The sequence below is a fragment of the Alligator mississippiensis genome, chromosome 6 (assembly GCF_030867095.1).
Source record: "Alligator mississippiensis isolate rAllMis1 chromosome 6, rAllMis1, whole genome shotgun sequence".
Lineage (NCBI taxonomy): Eukaryota > Metazoa > Chordata > Crocodylia > Alligatoridae > Alligator > Alligator mississippiensis.
Genome location: NC_081829.1, coordinates 41,667,794 through 41,686,173, shown reverse-complemented (window position 1 = coordinate 41,686,173; position 18,380 = coordinate 41,667,794). Strand labels below are relative to the sequence as shown.

At 39.2% G+C, this 18,380-nt stretch overlaps 1 protein-coding gene across 4 annotated transcripts in view; it reads left to right on the top strand.

Moving 5' to 3' along the window:
- The window catches only part of LDB3 (LIM domain binding 3), a 222,805-nt gene extending 205,612 nt beyond the window's left edge, over nucleotides 1–17,193 (top strand). For all 4 annotated transcript variants that reach the window (XM_019497157.2, XM_059729829.1, XM_019497172.2 and 1 more), the window contains 5 exons: nucleotides 2,684–3,014; nucleotides 4,254–4,434; nucleotides 8,463–8,583; nucleotides 10,393–10,508; nucleotides 13,010–17,193. In XM_019497157.2, coding sequence (XP_019352702.1) covers nucleotides 2,684–3,014; nucleotides 4,254–4,434; nucleotides 8,463–8,583; nucleotides 10,393–10,508; nucleotides 13,010–13,099 — 839 coding nt within the window. In that variant the 3' untranslated portion in view covers nucleotides 13,100–17,193. The remainder of the gene's footprint in view (nucleotides 1–2,683; nucleotides 3,015–4,253; nucleotides 4,435–8,462; nucleotides 8,584–10,392; nucleotides 10,509–13,009) is intronic.
- Nucleotides 17,194–18,380: the final 1,187 nt, after the last annotated feature.

Genomic DNA, 18,380 nt, shown 5'->3' with positions numbered 1-18,380 from the left:
TTGGATCAAGCTGGGTGCTGCCTCTGAGCTGGGGCAGCACCCGGCCCACTAGCTGCCTACCCGCATGGCCCTGGGGAGTGCCACTACCACAGAGGGAAGGAGCAGGGCCCCCTCCAGCTCAGAGGCCACTCAGCCCACTGGCACCTCACCCCCTGTCTGTGGGAGAGGTGGGCAGGCTCTGCCAGAAAAAAAAAGGGGAGATCTGGCCCCTCGCCACTTCTGCCTTTAGCAGACACCTGCTGAAAGCACAAATGGTGAGGGGCCCAATCCTTTTCTTCTGTGGAACCTGCCTGCTTCTCCCACAGCCCGGGTGAGCTGACAGCTGCAATGCATCATTACAAACTGAACTACAGCTGGATGTACTTTAGTTTGCAATGATGCAAAGTCATTTAAAATTCGCAGAACTCTTGAACATGTACAGGGTGATGCCATTAAGCCACACAGTGACATTTTTATCATGAGTACATGTTAGTGGAATCACATTTACAAGCACCCTTATAGTCCCAAACTTCTTTCTGGCTTAAGATACCTTTTCACTTACCCTCCACTATCCTGGGAATCATCTTCATTGTTCTCAACACCTTGAACCCACTGTTCCCTTCCAACATCAGCTGATGGACATTGTGGCCCAAAATATGGAGCACAGAAATGGGACTCCAAATACCTAAATTCTCAAGTCAGGAAGACACCTAAACTTCATACATCTTGAGATAGGGAAGGAGGATGCTCCATGGATTGTAGGAGTTGTGAGGGGTTGTAAAAAGTGGGGAGGCCAGCTGAGACTGAACAAGGATGCACAGAAAGGACCAGCACAGAAGGGATTAGGTTTAGGGAAAACAGGAGCAAAATATTCTGGAATAGAATTCAGAATTCCTGAGTATCAGCATTCCTCTACTGTCAGCAAATATTTCTAAAACCCACCAGTAAATTTTTCTTTGTAGTGGCTGGCTCACATACTGAAGGTTAATTTACAGAGACTTGCTTATCCTCTTAGCTGAAGTTGGGTTCTGTACTATACCTCAAAAGATTCTAACCGTGAGGGAAGCAATATGGTTCTATATGAGGGAAATTCTTTGATATAATAGTGATATAATCTCTAGATAAACACAGAGGAATATGATTAAATGTATGAGAATAAGTATTTGTAAGGCCTTGATGTTCTTTTCATAAAGAAGGACAGTGTGTGCAGCATCCAAGTATCTGTCTATGCACTGAGTTCTGAGAGGGCACCCCCTGTTGCACAATTTCTTTGGTGGGAAAATTTACAAAAAGAAAGATCTCACCAGTATGTGACCCTAGCACAAACAGAGCACCAGGAGCTTCTGGCACTTTTATGGGTGTTTTGTTCAACCCAGACTTCTCTTTTCCTCCTTAGCCCTTGCCAGAGTCCTACTAACTGTATTTACCCGCATTCCTCAGCCCTGCATCCCTGGTCCATTAAGATTCTCTAGCAGTCTAGGCAAAATCAGGAGGGTGTCTTTCTGTCTCAACTCTCTGTGGCTCCAGAATTGTGTCATCACCCCAAATCCTTATTTTTGAGCTTTGTCAGTAGAGAAAGTTCCCTAAAAAGAAGGACTCATAGCTGATCAGCAGTGGCTCAATGAATACCTCCCTTGCCTTTCCTTCCCTGTCTCCTTTATATATTTGCCTGAATTTTGTCTAAACAAGACACTTATTTTACTGAGAAGGAAGGGTGCCTACAGTTAGAGGTCATTACTAGCAGGGCAGCACTGTGAAGGACAAGAGTAAAAAGCACATGAATGGATGGATGCAACCCCCTTCCTGATCATCCTGTTCTCTTTTTCACTATATAGATCAACAGATTTTTGCTTCCTTTTTCCATTTGCAAAAATAAATAAATAAAGATTGCTTTTGCTACATCATGACTAGTATATGTGGCAGTTTCTTAGGTTAAATCCTCAGTCTTACTGAGCACTGGCTCTGCAGTTTTTAAAGGAGAGGAGATAATAGAAGAACTTTTCCATGAGTACAGACTCTAGAGTCTGGTTATTTTTTCTACAAAAAATAAGACTTCGTTCATGATCAGGATCCTTTTGTGCTAGGCACTATACAAACATGGAGTAAGAACCAGTCTAAATAAAAAAATATAGATAAAGGGTAGGAGAAAGGAAGTATGTCTTGGTTACTAAATGGGAGTTGAGGCACAAAATGATTGACTTTTTCAAAGTTACGCCCAAAGTCTATGGCAGAACCAGGGCAAAGTCTGATACTAGTACTTAAACAGAGCTTCCTGTTACAATCACTGCAAGTTTTGCCTCAGAGCTAATGACTTGATCTAGCCCTTTGAATCTAGTTTGCCATTGTATGTTTAACCTAGATTAGTACAGGTGAAATGCTAGTCCTTAGTAATCACAACAATTTATATATATGGTCTCCTGCTAAATAAAATTTAACACAGCGTTGTTCTTTTAAGTAATTTTTATAAACACCATGAAAACACAGAAATAATTGCTTCTACAATCTATTTGGATATGAAGCCAGGGATCGCATGCTGATATCCTGGGACTCCCTCCAACACTGATCTGTGATAATGGGAGAGGCTATAATTAAGCCATGTAAGGCTTCTGTTTGTTTGTAGCATGAAGATTATTTTTGTGCATGTTTGTATTCTAAAAAAAAAATGTTGAATTAACCCATGGTTTTCTTTGGATGTTTAAAACAGCCCCTGCCCCGGCACCAGCCCCAGCGCCGACCCTAGCACCAGCACATTCTTACATGCCAGGCCAAGCAGAGCCAGCAAGCCGTCCTCCCTGGGTTACAGATGACTCCTTTTCCCAGAAATTTGCACCTGGGAAAACCACCACCAGTGTCACCAAACATATCCTGCCTCGGGGTGCTCCAGCACCATCTCCTGCCTCGACTTCAGCCTACCCGACTTCAATTTCAGCCTCTTCCCAGGCTCCTGCTGTAGCCCGGGGAACTATTCAAAGGGCTGAGCGTTTTCCAGCCAGCAGCCGAACACCTCTCTGTGGACACTGTAACAGCATCATTCGGTAAGTTTATGAGCCTCTGGTTGTGGGGTGGGGTGGGGTATGCAGGAGGAAAAGGAGGATTTTTGCTATTGTGTATTTCACTTTTTATCACAGCTAAGTTGTGCATGGTAATCATTTCAAGGATGCTATGGTATCTTTTCTAACATAATCTTTTCTTTCTTTTTTTGTTTCACCAAGTTTCTGGTCACCCAGGTACATCAGCAACTAAATTAAAAGGACACTGTGCAGAGTTTAGGGAGTTGGGGAGGAAATATTTGTGGGGAGGTAGGAAAATGAGACATCATTTTGAAGTAGCAGCCAAATGTAATTGCTGTTATTGTATCTGGAGAAAGATAATGCCTGCACTCTATTAACAGCGATTCACTGCATTTTTCTCCCTTCCCATCCTTCAGTTCCTTGTGCTGGACTGATGCCTATTGTTACCCCATTGAATGTTGCCTGACTTCAAGTAATCCAGGCTTAATGACAGTCTTCTCCATTAGACAGAACTAGTTTGGCACTGGAGAATTGCTGATTGTCACTCTTCTGTTCTCCCATCTAGGAAAACTTCAGTAATAAAACAGTATTCTAATTATTATATCTAATTGTATAATGAAGAGTAAATCACCAAATAAAATTGAATTTGTCTTCAGCTTAATCAGTTTGCCATTCTGATGATCTGACTTATATATAAGGACATAGGGAATGCAGTTGTTTTTTAAAATGTACAAGAAAGCAGAATTTTTTAAAGCTGCTATAAACTATGGATGTGCATATTAACTGTTAGCAAGTTTGGTCATGCTCTCAAATGTCAGCTTTGTACTCCATATTACAAAAGTTAGCATGAGAGCTTCCTATTTGAACTCACCCTGTTGTTTTATATTGTGTGATATTTTTTAAGAATTATTTTAAGTGCCCTTCTCTGTGCAAGCAGTTTACAGTTTCTTCTGGTCACCTGTTGCTGGGCAGTCACCTGGTCACCACCCAGCAAAATCAACAAAGACCATTTTTGGATAAAGAAAGAGTGCAAGTCTTTCCAGCAGTAATTTTGAACTCTTTTTTTAACTATGAAATATTATAGGTAATTGTCAATGTTTTTTCTTCAAAATTGTTGAGGAAGAGACCCCTTGCAGGTTGCAGGACCTTGTTTTAAAAAGCATCCTCAATAGTATCATTCATCTTAGATACTGGTATTTCGTGGTGCAGCATCAGGATCATTAGATGCTTTTGTGATACAAATAAAGTAATAATATTTCACAGGGGTCCTTTCCTGGTAGCCATGGGTCGTTCCTGGCACCCAGAAGAGTTCAACTGTGCTTACTGCAAGACTTCATTGGCAGATGTGTGCTTTGTGGAGGAGCAGAACAGTGTCTATTGTGAGCGTTGTTATGAGCAGTTCTTTGCACCAACCTGTGCCAGATGCCATACCAAGATCATGGGGGTAAGTCTGAAGAACAGCACAACTTCTACTCTAAATCCTCACTCCACTGAAATTAGAAATAGAATCATTTTGATTATAGACGTCTAATTCAGTATTGATTTTTTTCCAGCTTGTTTTAATAATAGTTTCCTAGTCTCAGAATTCTCCTAAAATAAGAAACAGCTGGGATTAGAAAGATGGCTGAAATCTTGGATTTAACAGACTACTTTTATCTATTTATACAGATTTTAAAATCTAAGTGCATTCTAATTTTTTTCTACTCTTTCATGCCCTTCCTTTGATGTCATCATAAGATAGTCACTATGTTGCTTCTACAGCTCTTGCTAATGTTAGTAAAAAATGTGCACACATGAAAGTGTGCAATCTCCTTCACACGGTTCTTCATCAAATGTTGTAATAAGTCAAAGTTCTATGGAGCAGGCCCATCCATCTCTCTGTGCACCTCACTTGCTCCAGAGATTAATTTAAGGGGCAGTAACTAAAATTAATGGAACTGTGAAAACAAGAAAGGAAAAAATAAAGCCCACTTTTTTTTTATATTTTACATACTTGTAATATTGTTCATGCCTACATATAAGAATGATTGGCAGTCTGTCCTCAGATAGCAGGTAATGTTACTAGAGTAGCAGAAGATCATTACAATCTTAGCAGTGGGTAAGAAAAGCTGTTTCAAGCATAGATGACCAAGATGTGACCAGTTCTCCAAAACTGGCACATGAGGAATAAAGTGTTGGCTTTAACCAGTCGGCCTCTACCCCTGACATCTCTGGGCCCTGGAAGACAGTGCTTTATTACCAGTTAGGAAGAACAGCATATACTTGGGTCATCAAATACTCAGCATCAAATATTCAGGTTTTAGCCCCAGTGAAGTCCTGTTTCTAGAGATTTAGGAGTAATGTTAAAGCAAAGTCACTTTAATATTCTCCAGTTAATGCCAGCACAAGTCAGTTCTCCTTTATGGATTTTCATTAGTAGACTAGCAAAGTTACCAGCTGCTTCTGTTTGCATTAATAAGATTGTCAATCTGTTTCTTGCTTTTTAGCTCTGTGAGGTTCATCCAAGCCTATTTGTCAGACAGAATTGTTTTGCAAACAGTAATAGAAGTTAATGAATATTACTGGTGTTTCTGTAATGAGAGATATGGCAAATATAAATGAGGGACTGTGTAGTCTGTCAGTTGAAGCAATGGAATGAAAGCTTTCAATTAACTTCATTCCCTTGTGCCTCAGTCAACAAAGGTTAAAAATGTATAAGGAGCAAGAACCTCAGAATGAATCAGGAGCAGGAGAAAAAAGGAGATAAAACAGCTTAAAAAGTTACTCCCCCAACAGGCTAGTTAGTAACTGCTTTGGGCAACAGCCCCAGGCAGTTAAAATCCATTAAGTTAATAAAGCTAGGTTAATTTACACTAGCTGTGTTTCTGGCCCTTCGAATTCTAAACTAGCTTTCAGGGATATACTGTAGGGCTGTGCAAAATTTTGACGAGTGTTTCGTTTTAAAGCTGTTGCAACTAGTTTCAAGCCTGAAACAGTGAAATTGAAATGAAACAAAAGGCTTTGAAACAGCTTTGAAACTAAACGAGGGCACTCAAAATGTTTTGAAAGTTTCTAAATGTTTTGAGTTTCAAAGCCAGCTTGCTTGCAGCTAAACAGAAACTAAGGAGGGAGGGGGAAGGACAGCTCTGATATTGACATCTAGCTCCTGGATCAATTCCCCAGCTCTCTAATAATTTCCCCAGCTCTTCCCCGAGGGTGTGGGCCCTTGATCTGTGCACCAGGTTTTAGCAGGCTACCACTGCAAGCTGGGGCCAGCTCAACAGCTGCTGCTGAGCCATGCTGTACCTGCACAATGGTGTGACTGCCGTGAAGGTGCCAGGCGGGGCGGAGGGATCCCCACTGCCCCACACTGCTCCACATTTCATGGGGGGCGCTCTGCCACAAGCCCTCAGAGACCCCAATTGCCACTGCTGCAGCAAATGTGGGACTTTTTTTTAAAGCTCCCAAGTCTGCCTGGCGCAGCCCGTGCCGAGCACTGGGAAGTACCCAGTTCCGGTGCTGGCCCCAGATGGCAGTGGCAGCCTGCTGTCATCCCGCATGCAGATCCGGGGAGCCGCACCCCCTGCTGGGCTGTGCCAGACTCCTCCTGGGGGGAATGGGCCCCCAGATCAGCATGCAGGATGACAGCAGGCTGCCGCTGCCAGCAAGTGATATTAGTTTTGCTTTGAACAGTTTGAGGTGCAGTTTCACAAAAAACCCTAAACCTCTCTCCTTGAAACATGTCAAGCTTCATGCCCTCAGAGCGGGCTACCATCCCTTCAATTTTCATTTGAATCAGGCAAGAAATGACAAAGTTATAGGCATTTTTGTGATTCCCCATTATAGCCTATGGGCAAAACATTGAAATGTGTTGAAACAGCATCAAAACAGTGAAAAAGTTTCAATGAAACAAAACAATAATGCTTCAAAACAGCAAAATGAGATACTCCCTTTGAAATGATGAAATGGAAGTCGAAACAAAAGGGTGCTGTTTCTCACAGCCCTAATATACTGTATTGTCATGGGCACAAGTAAAAATAAAAAATTAGCAGTTTGTCCTGTTTCAGAGCTCAGGAGAACCTGGTAGAGAAAAGTTCCTTGCACAGAAAAGAAGTTTTAGTAGGGACTGGAAACTGCATAAAGATCAGGATGAATATTACAGGTTCTGTCTGAGAGAAGAAAGTTATGCAAGAAGGGTCTGTATGAGTGCTTGCTTGGAAGAAACAGGTGACCTTCGTTGGATTAGATAAAGCCAACGGCGATGTGTAGGGGGTGCACATGGGTGCACGTGAACCCCCTGGTGTGGCGGTGCACCTCCTACAAAAAGGCACCGCCGACACTGTTGGCAGCACCTGTGGTTGGTCGCTGCTTTCCACTGTCAGCAGTGCCTGCAGGAGGTCGCCTCTTGCCACCCCGCCGCCATCACCACTGGTGGCATCTGCAGGAGGTCCATGATCCCTGCTGGCCACCGTCGATGCTGCTGGTGGTGGCCGCGGGTGGTCGCCAACCCTTGGACAGCACTCACCACCCTACCCCTCCCACCACCAACAGTGCCGGCGGCATCTGCAGGAGCTCCCCCACTTACTGCTGCCGCGCTCCTGCTACCACCGTGCCCCCCCCAGCCACTGGGGGCATGAGTCATTTCTGGATAAAGCATCCAAGTTGTGAGTACCTGGACTATACGTAAAGCAACCAGTCTATTGCTAACCCTCTGTCACTGAAGACTGACAGTTGTGCAGAATTAGGTTAACATTTGGGGGGGTTGTTAAAGACATGTCCACTACACCTCTTGCTTAAACCAGCAAATTCATTTTCACTTGTCAATTTAAGAGAGTCCAAGTGTTCAGAGGTTTAAAAATTAATACCAGGATTTTTTAAAGGAGCCTACGGAAGAATGCCAGTGAGAGTTTGGAGACCGGCTTCTCTGAAAATTCTAGTTTCCAGCACAACTGAAATGCTTCCACACCAGTATGCTTTTCTTGGTCTTATGTTTTTCTTCTATGTTAAAAGAAAAGCTATAGAATTTTGCAAACTGGTTTCTAGAATTTTTAGAGTTGCAGTATTTATATATAAGAAGTTGCTTCTAGTGATAAAGATTAGCAAATCACTCCACCTTGTAGTTAAGAGCTTTTGAGCGGTGTCAAAGCAAGGGGAGGGAGGACAGGAATGAGAACTGCCTCCATGCCAACTGCCCCAGTGAGAGAACCATCTGCTGTGCTGATGCTTTTAATTGGCTGAACTGAGCTGTTGTTTGTTAGATGTTTGGTGGTTTTGTTTTGACAATAAATCTTATTAGGAGGTTTCCTGTGCTCCAAATGGAGGCAGATTTTTCCCAGATGATTAAACATTGCTACTGGGATTTGTATTTCCTCTTTTCAAAAGGTACATGACCTGCTTGTTTTATATCTTGAGGGAAAGAATTAGCTGATTTCAAAATGTATGTTTTCCAGTAGGTGGTTTCAGTATGTGTGAGCCACTGTCTGTGCTTTACAGGAAGTGATGCATGCCCTCAGGCAAACTTGGCACACAACTTGCTTTGTCTGTGCTGCCTGTAAGAAGCCATTCGGGAATAGCCTCTTCCATATGGAGGATGGGGAGCCCTACTGTGAGAAAGGTATAGCACTCTCAATGCATAATTCTGTTCTGTACTAGTGTTCTTTATGTTGTGTGGAAAATATGACCAATGGCCTACCTACTCTGGTATCTTGTCTTTAATACCAACTAAACAAGCTTATACAAGTGTTTTTCAGTCTGCATTTTTCTACAATGTTATTCCTCTCCTTGTGATAAATTGGTAGACTGTAGCAATCTATATCCACATCTACATTCTTATCTACATCTACATTCCCTCTCTTTATGCCATAGCATGCTGTCTCCCCCTCCCCGCCTTACCTTTTTGCATTTCATCTTTTTTTTTCTTTTCTCCAAATTTGGGTTTGCTTTTTTCTTCTTTTTAACTCCCGGTGGCTTTCCCCTCACCCAAAAGCTACATATTTCTGGAAAGACTTCCATTAGGAGCTCCAAGGGTCCATTTTACCATCTAGGGAATTCAACAGTTTAATCTATAAACTCAGTTCTCATCTCTTGATCTTCATACACCTATTTTCCTGTCACAATCAGACCTTCACACAGGAAATGCTCCCAATTTGTGATTGCTCAATAGCATTTTCCAGTACAGGACCTTTCCATTTAGTTTTTTGACAACTCCAAGATTTTTCACCAGTGTGCTCTTAGTAGTGGCTTGTACCCTTCAGACATGATATAAAAGATTGATTTCAGATCATTCTTCAGCTTATCAAAGTCATTCTGAATCCCAACCCTACTATCCAGAGAGTTTACAAGTCCACCCAATGGTGTCATCCACAAATTCGCTAAGTGTTTATTCAGTCTCATCTTTAAGTCATTAATGAAAATATTAAGCAATATTGGAACCCAGGAGAGACCTTTAGGGACTCCTACTTGGTACATCCTCCCAAGTAGTCATTGAGCCATTAGTGACTACTTTATGAACACAGTGATCCAACCAGTTTTGTATCCACCTTACAGTATTTTCATCTAGATTGTATGTCCTTAGCTTACTAATAAGGTCACAGGAGAGAGGGTCAAAAGCCTTGTTAAAATCAAGGTATCCCTCTCCATCCACAAAGCTCACCACCTTGTCCTAGAAGGAAATTGCATTGGTCAGGCATTGCTTGCTCCAGATGATACCATGCTGGCTGTTTCTGATCATCTTGTTTTCCTCCAGGTGCTTAGAAGCCTCAATGACTTTAATGACTTTAAAAAAAATTCTCATGGTTTTTCAGCTTAGGCCATATCTTTTCCAAGATAAAAGTTACTCCAAATTAACAGAATATTAATGTGAGTTAGTATTAACCAGTGTTAATGGCTGCTACACTCATTTTTATTTAATGTAAGACAGGATGGTATTCCAACATTAAAATAATAAATAATAATAAAATATCCATTGGTGAATATAAACATACACCAATCATGTAAATATAAGATGTCCTTTTTACAGCACCCTTAATTTTTCATAGTCCATGCATAGTATGTTGTCTGCTGTTTTTGGTACCTATGACTTATACATCACATACATGTTACAGCTAATTTACAAATATTGTGAGAAACAGAACGTTGAATATGCTGAACCTTTTGTTTTTATATTCATAACCAAGGATCTGAATTGATGTGGGTTTTCACATAGAATTTTGTTTAAAGAAGGAAAGGAAGGGGAGGGGAAAAACTGCTCTGAATTTTCATTATGGAAGAGTTTCAGTGGGATGTAGAAAGGAATTCTGAGCACAAAACATTCCAAGAACCATTACCAAGCACAACTCTGTTTCTTTTGGTGTAATATGATTTTACCATAGTTTGTAATATGATTATTTCAGAGTTCGTCTAAAGTTTGCTTTTTTTATTTTAGATTATGTTGCTTTATTCAGCACAAAATGCCATGGCTGTGATTTTCCTGTTGAGGCAGGGGATAAATTCATAGAAGCTCTTGGACACACTTGGCATGATACCTGCTTCATTTGTGCTGTAAGTTTTTATACTAAAAACTACATAACTTTTGTATAACCTTGTCAGAATTTGTGAAGTTACACTGGAAGAACTGGAGACTGTGGTAATATAATGTCGCCCGGGTTGCAGACACGTCAATTTATTTTAGCTACAGATGAGGGATTGTTTTCCTTTTTTCCCCTTCTTTTTACTTTCTTCCAATTTTTACCTAAATAATGACATTTGATCTTCATTGCTAATGCTTGAGAACAATAAAATAACACATTTCACTTTTGGAAACAGTTGGTACAAACTGTTTTAAAGAGCATTGTTTAGTGTTGTTCCTAACTTGGGTTGCACAAAAGGGCAAACTGGGTTTTAAAATAGGCATCAAGCAGTGAGATTAGCATCAAACTGAAAAGTGTGACCAAACATTCTGTTTACACAGTTTTGCAATTTACTTTGTCACACAAAGGACTTAAGGAAACTTGCAGAAAGGAACAGGGCGAACGAATAGTAATTAGCATAGATGTTAGTCAGATTAATCAGGCCGAGTGTGTGCGTATGTATATGTAATATACGCAATGTAAGTGCTGGTAGAATCAATGAGATAAACAGCACTGTGTGCCTCACCTGCACTGATCCACTAAATCACTTTTCCTTGAACTGGTGATGGAATTTAAAGTCTGTTTTAGCTATGAAGAGTAGACATTGTCAGAGACTACAATGACAGCTTTTCCACCAATCACTGAACTCCCCTGTTCCTCAAACTGAATATTTGGACGTGTAAAATTAATTACTAACATCCACGTTAAATTAACTTTCTCCTGCCATCTCCCTGAGACATGATATTAAGTGATGACATATTCTACTTTTCTGAAGTTGGAAGTATCTTTGCAATTTTCCCCATTTGTGTCAGAAAACAAGTTGTTGTTTGCACAAACTAATAGCTAATGTCTCTCTGGTCAACAATATCACTCTTTGGCACAAAAATATACATAGTCACTTAAGGTACCTTCTTTGAATATTCCCTACTGTCCACTTGCAATTTTAACCACTGACTTAACTGTTCTTTTAGTTAGGAGGAACCAAAGTGGTTGTGGAGTGTTTGTACTCTAAACCCTGTTTTGCTTTTGCACATAAAGGACATGCATGAAGTCACATACCAGCAGTTTTTGCCTCTTAGATACAGTTTGGTATTCTGTTTTGCCCTGTGCACATTCCTGTGAAGAGGGGGAGCCCCAGACCTTGCCAACCTGTAGCCTAGTGGTTAAGGACCCTGTCCAGGGAAGGCGAGATTCAGGTTCTTGATTTCCCCTTGCCAACCCAGAGGTAGTTGGAACCTGCATCTCCTGCTTCCCAGCAAAGTGCTCTAACCATCACCTGACAGGTCAGGAATTGCTCAGAGCACTATTTACCCCTTCACTTGAAGCTAGTGCATGGACATCCATGAGAGAGAGATGTGGAGCCAAGAGGAGGAGAGTAAGCCAGAGGTTGTACAACTTGAGGAGATGGATGCTGCCCTAGAAAGGAGAGGGCTCTGGATTCCAGCCTAGGTCCTGTACCCAATGGGTGGAAACTTTATCCATTTTACCTAGTGACTATTAAATGCAAGGTACACTCAGCCAGCTTCAAAACAAAGTCTGAAGAGAGATATGGGTAATACCTAGACTAGTCATAAATACTTAAGCTTTATTATAAACTAAAATACTTAAGCTTTCTAGATGCAAGATATTCCACAATAGATTCAAGGCACCCCTTGGAAAATCCTACCTCTTAGTTTTCACTCACTTTCTAACTGTAGAAAAATACTAGAGTAATTCTGTTGCAAAGAACTCAGAAGGACCACAACATGTCAGAATGCTCTAGTTTCTTCCCCTTCCAGTCATCATAGTTTTTGTAGTCTAGGGCAGGTCCAACATTTATGTGCATTCTTGAGCCATCCTATTTTGCTGTGCAGCTGCCCAGCATCACACAGCCCTACCGAACATGCACAATGGGCACACACAAGCTGCATCACAAACTGTAAGTGCCAAAAATCACAGTTAAAGAGCTGTAGACATACCACCAGTGTGTACAAATGAAAACAGGAATTAGCCCTAAGTCTTTGTTCTATCTTAATTCTCACAGCTGCCCCACTCCAATTCATCCTAGTTGCTTTAGGATGAACAATTCAAGTCAAACAGGGATATATGCATGTTATCTATCCATGTATTTCTAACATACTCGTTGCTGTGTTATCATTGTGCAGTGCTTTCCCTCTAGTTAAAATAGCATGCTGTTACACTTAGTACCCTGTATTCCAGAACCCCTCCCCCCCCCCCTTTCCCCAGCCTGGGATCAAAGATTGAGGAGGCATTGAGATCAGCTAATTATAGCTCATTCTGAGGACTAGATTCTAATAAACTGACTGATTTATAATTCATGTGTTACAGTACTACTCAGAGTTAAGAATACCCAAATCTAGTCATGAAAGTGCAGGCTGAAGACAGATACAATTAATTAATCATATTCCTGTTTTCTGTTTATTTTAATTTTAGGTGTGCCATGTAAATTTGGAAGGGCAGCCATTTTACTCCAAGAAGGATAAGCCATTATGCAAGAAGCATGCTCATGCCATCAATGTCTAAAGGAAGAGCTGGAAGTCAGTGGCATGGAGAGAAAAGTGGAAAAATGAGCAGTTACAAAAAAGATAACAGTGGCTAACATTTCTCTTTGGGGGGAAAAAAAGCTAGGAAGCTACTGAACATTTCTGAAGTTTGATTTTAGTTCATTTTATATGGGCTTTTGCATGGTCTTTATAAAAAAAAAACTGAACGAACACCCAAAAGCAAACTAACCAATCTATAGAAAGAAGAATATTACTTCAAAAGTTAGACAAAAAATGTGATTAAATTTTAACCTTTCATATTTAAAAAAAATAATAAAACATCAGGTACTTGTTCTAATAAATTACCCAGAACAGCTTTACAGCTGAGACCGTACACTAGTGTTAATGATAACTGAAAGTCATTCTTTGTAACAAAAAAATTAAGCGCCAAAATATTAAACATAGGATAATTTGTAGAATCTAAATGATAGCTTTAAAAGAAAAATAACTAGATCAGGATATCCTCACTGAAACCTGAGCAACAAACATTTTAGACTTTGAAGGCCTAAAGACACCTCACAGGCTATCCCAAATAAGAGGTTTGCCTTGAATCCACATAGAACTGGAATACTACGGACATAATGGGTAATTCAGACTTTGAGAATTATTAGAAAGAGAGACAGAACAATAAATTCCTTAACCTAGCCCCAACTAGGATTGAGATAAGAAAATGTTTAGGTTTACATTTGATCAGTGTAGAAGTCCTTTCCAAGCACAACAGAACACTTCACTGTTGAATTAGAGTATAAAAGGCACCTGGCTTTCTCCTTCTTTTTTTTTGCATATGGGAATTAAGGAATTGGGGGAGTTTAGAAAGGATTCATATTGTGTTTCTGTTCAAAGTAGATTCACTTTTCCTCTACCTGTCCTGAAAATACATCATACTGTTAAAGTTATTTTGATGCTTAATTCCCCTGATTTCAAATAACTGGGTGCTAGTTACTAGTTACAGCTTCCATTTAGCATGGCTAGGAGGATAGGAGTAGGATAGCCCATTCCCTAGTGTTCTCTAGTCAATCCCAAATGTTTAGAAAAAAAACATATCTTTTTTCCCCAAGGAAGTCAATGAATACCTATTTAAAAAAAAAATCTTAAAGCAGCACCACATCACAAGCACATGCTCTTACTACTGTGATTAGTTTCTTTAATAAAAAACATCCCAAGTGTGGTTGTGTTTGCTGCTGTGAGAAGATAGAATCTGACATTTAGGATAGTATTAACATTTCACCTTTTCTAACACTTTATAATACATTTTCCACATTATTCTAGCAATTATTTAAAAAAGCTTATGTATTGTTGTGAAAAGCAGCTAATATTTATGGTATTGATGATAGCTTTGGATTCTTAAATTTAAGTATCTGCAATTGTTTTGTATGAGAGAGAGTAGTTTATTGATATTCAGCAAAGAAAAATATTCTGACTTCAACTATAGAATGTTCCATCACTCTTCAAGTTTTACTTGTTTACTTTGAGTGAACATTATGATTGTATAGTGACTCGCAGTTTTAAGTTAATGTGTATGAGGTTCCAGCTACCTGAGGATAAAGTGTATGGGCCTACTCTCCCTTCTACTCTGACCCCCACGCATCTTGGATTTTTGCATAATCTGAATATAGAAGTGGATTGCTTAGTGATGTTTAACTTTTCCCTCCTATTTTTCATGCCATTTTAGGATATTTGCTATCTTATTTTATAAGGTAAAAGGCACATCCAAAGGGAAATGGGTGAGAATAAAAGGAACTTTTGGCTCTACTGTGCTTGCTCAATCCACACTTAGATTTTGAAAAACTGACAGTCTAAACATGCCCATTTGCAGCTTTGACTCAAGTAGCCTGCACTTATATATTAGAGTATCCTAGTTCTCATATATCTTAGCAGTGTTACAAAGGTTAATTTTTTTTACATGGATGAATTCATCTTAAAACAATTTCTTGAACATATTAGGTACTTTCTCTTTTTCTATAGAAAAGAAAGTTTTCTGCTTCTGAATAAAGAGTCAAATCATCAGCCTGATACGGCTCCATCAATTACATTAGCTAAGGATCCAGGTCATTGTATTCTCCAGTGAGTTATAAGCAGTGCAAGTTAAAATTAATTTCCATTCACATTCAGTTTCTATTACTTCCTTCTCTAGATACCAAAATAGTATTTTTTATATACTTGTATTTCTTTCAGAGGACAATTCTACTGCTGTTCAACAGACAATAGAGTGTATCATTCTCTGTCACTTAGAAACAGAGTCAGTATTAATATATATGTTACAGCATAAACAGGCTGCACTGAAGCACTTCTGCCAAGCAGTTTGTGTGCCCAGTCCACAGATAGGAGCTATTCTGTATCAGTATTTCTCTACTTTAATAGCCATTTACATGTAGCTGATTGCAGCCCATTTAGCCATTGCGGAGCTAGCTTCAGTCTGGCTAGCAATGCTGATCTGGCTACAGCAGTGAAAAAGTCAGTGTCATGGGCTTCAGCAGGGGCTGTACAAGCCTGCCAGAAATCCTGGGTACAGTGGGACACTAAACAGCCATGCCAGACTTGAGTCTGGTACTGTTATGAAAATAAACAATTGATTTGTAAGATCCCAGAACATAACTGAAATGAGATTGTATGTTAAAATATTGTAAGAACATTTAGCATATTTTTTAGTTTTTCTCTTGCTCTTAAGTATAGCAAGAAATTTCCTAATAAAAAAGGAGGAAAAACTCTTTATAGAACTTTAAAAAAGATGAAAGAAGAGAAAAAAAAGGAAAAGCATGGCACAAACAAGTGTGGCAGCGTGCAGTTGATCAGAGTACTATAGTTTCCTTGGCCAGCTTGCCCAAGCTTAAATTAATGCTGATGTTCCTTCACTTCAGTTTGTTACACGAGCTACTAAGATTAAAGCCAGTTTGCATTGGCCCATATGTGCTGCAGTTGCCTCTGGCTACATTGTAGGCATGTCCATATTAGTAGCATACAATTAATTTCCAATTTTGATTTGCGTTGCTTCCTAGTAGCCTAAAAATAGGGAATAGTTACCCACACTTGAGGTCAAATACCATTTTTGCACAAACCTCAGACAAAAATGGGTACTATTTTGAATCTTATTTGGGTAGAATACCATGAAATCACCATTATTGTTCTGCCACATAGAGCAAATTCATAAGAAAAAATAAGATACACACGTCAAACTCAGAATAAGGCCCTTCCTTAATCTGTCACTAGCACAACTGCTGTAGCAAAATATTTTTTATAGGGTGAATAAAGTGTGTTATGTTTCATGTGTTTTAATAATTACCTGGGTGTAAGTCATACAAAACTTTTTATTCTAATTCCAAGAGGATTTCTGTCTAGAAGATAAAAAAAACTGTACCACTGAATGACCAATGGATAAAGATATAAAGCATCAAAACCCATCTTGTTTGCAGTTAAAAATACAGTGAACTCTCTATGTAGTTGAAGATTCAAAATCAGCATGAGACTCTAGAATTTTTTTCTCTCTTTCTTTTTTTATTTATTTGCAGCACAAAATGTAAATCGAATGGGTCACCATTTGTTGAGGTCTTTTGAAACATTTCATCTTCTAACTAAAAAAAATTTTAGTTTGGTATATTAGATTCACACGCACACAAAAATCTAATTACCAAATTGTTTGACTTTGGTCCTTCATTGGTCAGGAAATTGAATGAAATGATTTAAGATTTTTTTTTATTTGTGTTTAAGAATGTGAATATCCACAGCACTAAAAACACTTATTAGTGTCTAATGCTGGGCAGTATGTTTAGCTGCAATACTTGTCTCCTGGTAGTAGGCATTAATTTGTTTAGTATTTATAAATGATAAAATTTGCAGCTGATTGATTTATTGCATGCAGTGATCATCCTGGAAGTCTAGCTTTTATAGTGTATTGAAATATTAACATAATACTACAAGTGCCCTTGCTTTTAGATTTTTTTAAAAGTTTCTAGTTGTTATTTCAGAAACAGAATGTAGTATGGTTTATGAGGTGTGAGTGAACATATCTTGCATGAATTATCAGCGCCAACATGAATAAAATATTCTAGCAATAAAAGGGATGTGCAAATACTTATAGAGCTTTCTGTTTGGGGCATATTTATTAATATGGCTTGTCAGCAGTTGATAGCTTTCAGCCAAAGAATGCTGATTAGAAGGCATAAGCAAACATATTCTCTACATCAGAGCCTTAAGATAAAAGAAAATGAATTGATTCAGCTTTCCAGTGCACTATACAAACCCAGAACCTGGTGTTAACTAAATTGTACCATTTAAACAAATATGAGCATGCTCTAAAGATGTAGTGAGTGGTTCTCAAACTTTTAGACGCAAGGTATACCTTGCTACACTCAGCGCTCCTCAGAAAATACCACTTCTTAGTTCACTCATTTTTGACCATAGAAAAATGAGAGAACAGTGTTTCCATTGCAAAGAACTCAGAAAGAGAGCAATAGATCACAATGTTTCTAACATTATTCATTCCTATTTGAAATCTCTAGGTTTAGCTCATGAAGCATACTTACACACTTAACAGTGCTAACATTCTGTGGCACCCTGGGATACCCTTGAAAGGATGTCAAGGCACCCCAGTGCCATGGCACCTATATTGAGAATCATTGATGTAGTAGTGTCTGCAAGTTGCAACTGGGCAGGGCTTGTAAAAGTACAGGCCTTATTGCGTCAAGAAATACTCCCTAAGTAACTTAATGAGCAAAGGGAAAATTCTAAATGGGGCACATTGGTGCAGTTTGTAGGCTCACCCCCATTGTGCAGGTTGTTCTTCTTTTGTTTCCAAGCCAAAGTGAATTTAAAAAATATAGAAAAAAAGTCTAATTCTCTAACTGAACTCTTATGCTGGGTTGCACTCCCAATGGAAGAAATGGCTCTTCATGTAACACTATAAAGAATTTTTATTGCATAAACTACTAAAACAGAATTTTTTCTTACTGTAACCCATAAACCTCTTCTCTTTTGTCTCCTCACAAAGGTATTTAAAAGATCTAATTACTATAGATTATATTAAACTTGATTAAAAGTTGCATAGATAATAAAGTGGCAACCTGAGCTTTAAATGGCACAAGAAAGCTCTCTATCAGGAACTGCAATTTTTTGCATTTTGATTTTATTCTACAGCCATACTTGTTTATGATGTGTGTGAAAGAAGTAAGACTCAGTTACACAGGAATGCATTAGATAAACAAGTCCATAGAAAGCAACATGTAATTCACCTTTAATGCTGAATCACTGTTGTTCATATATTTCTA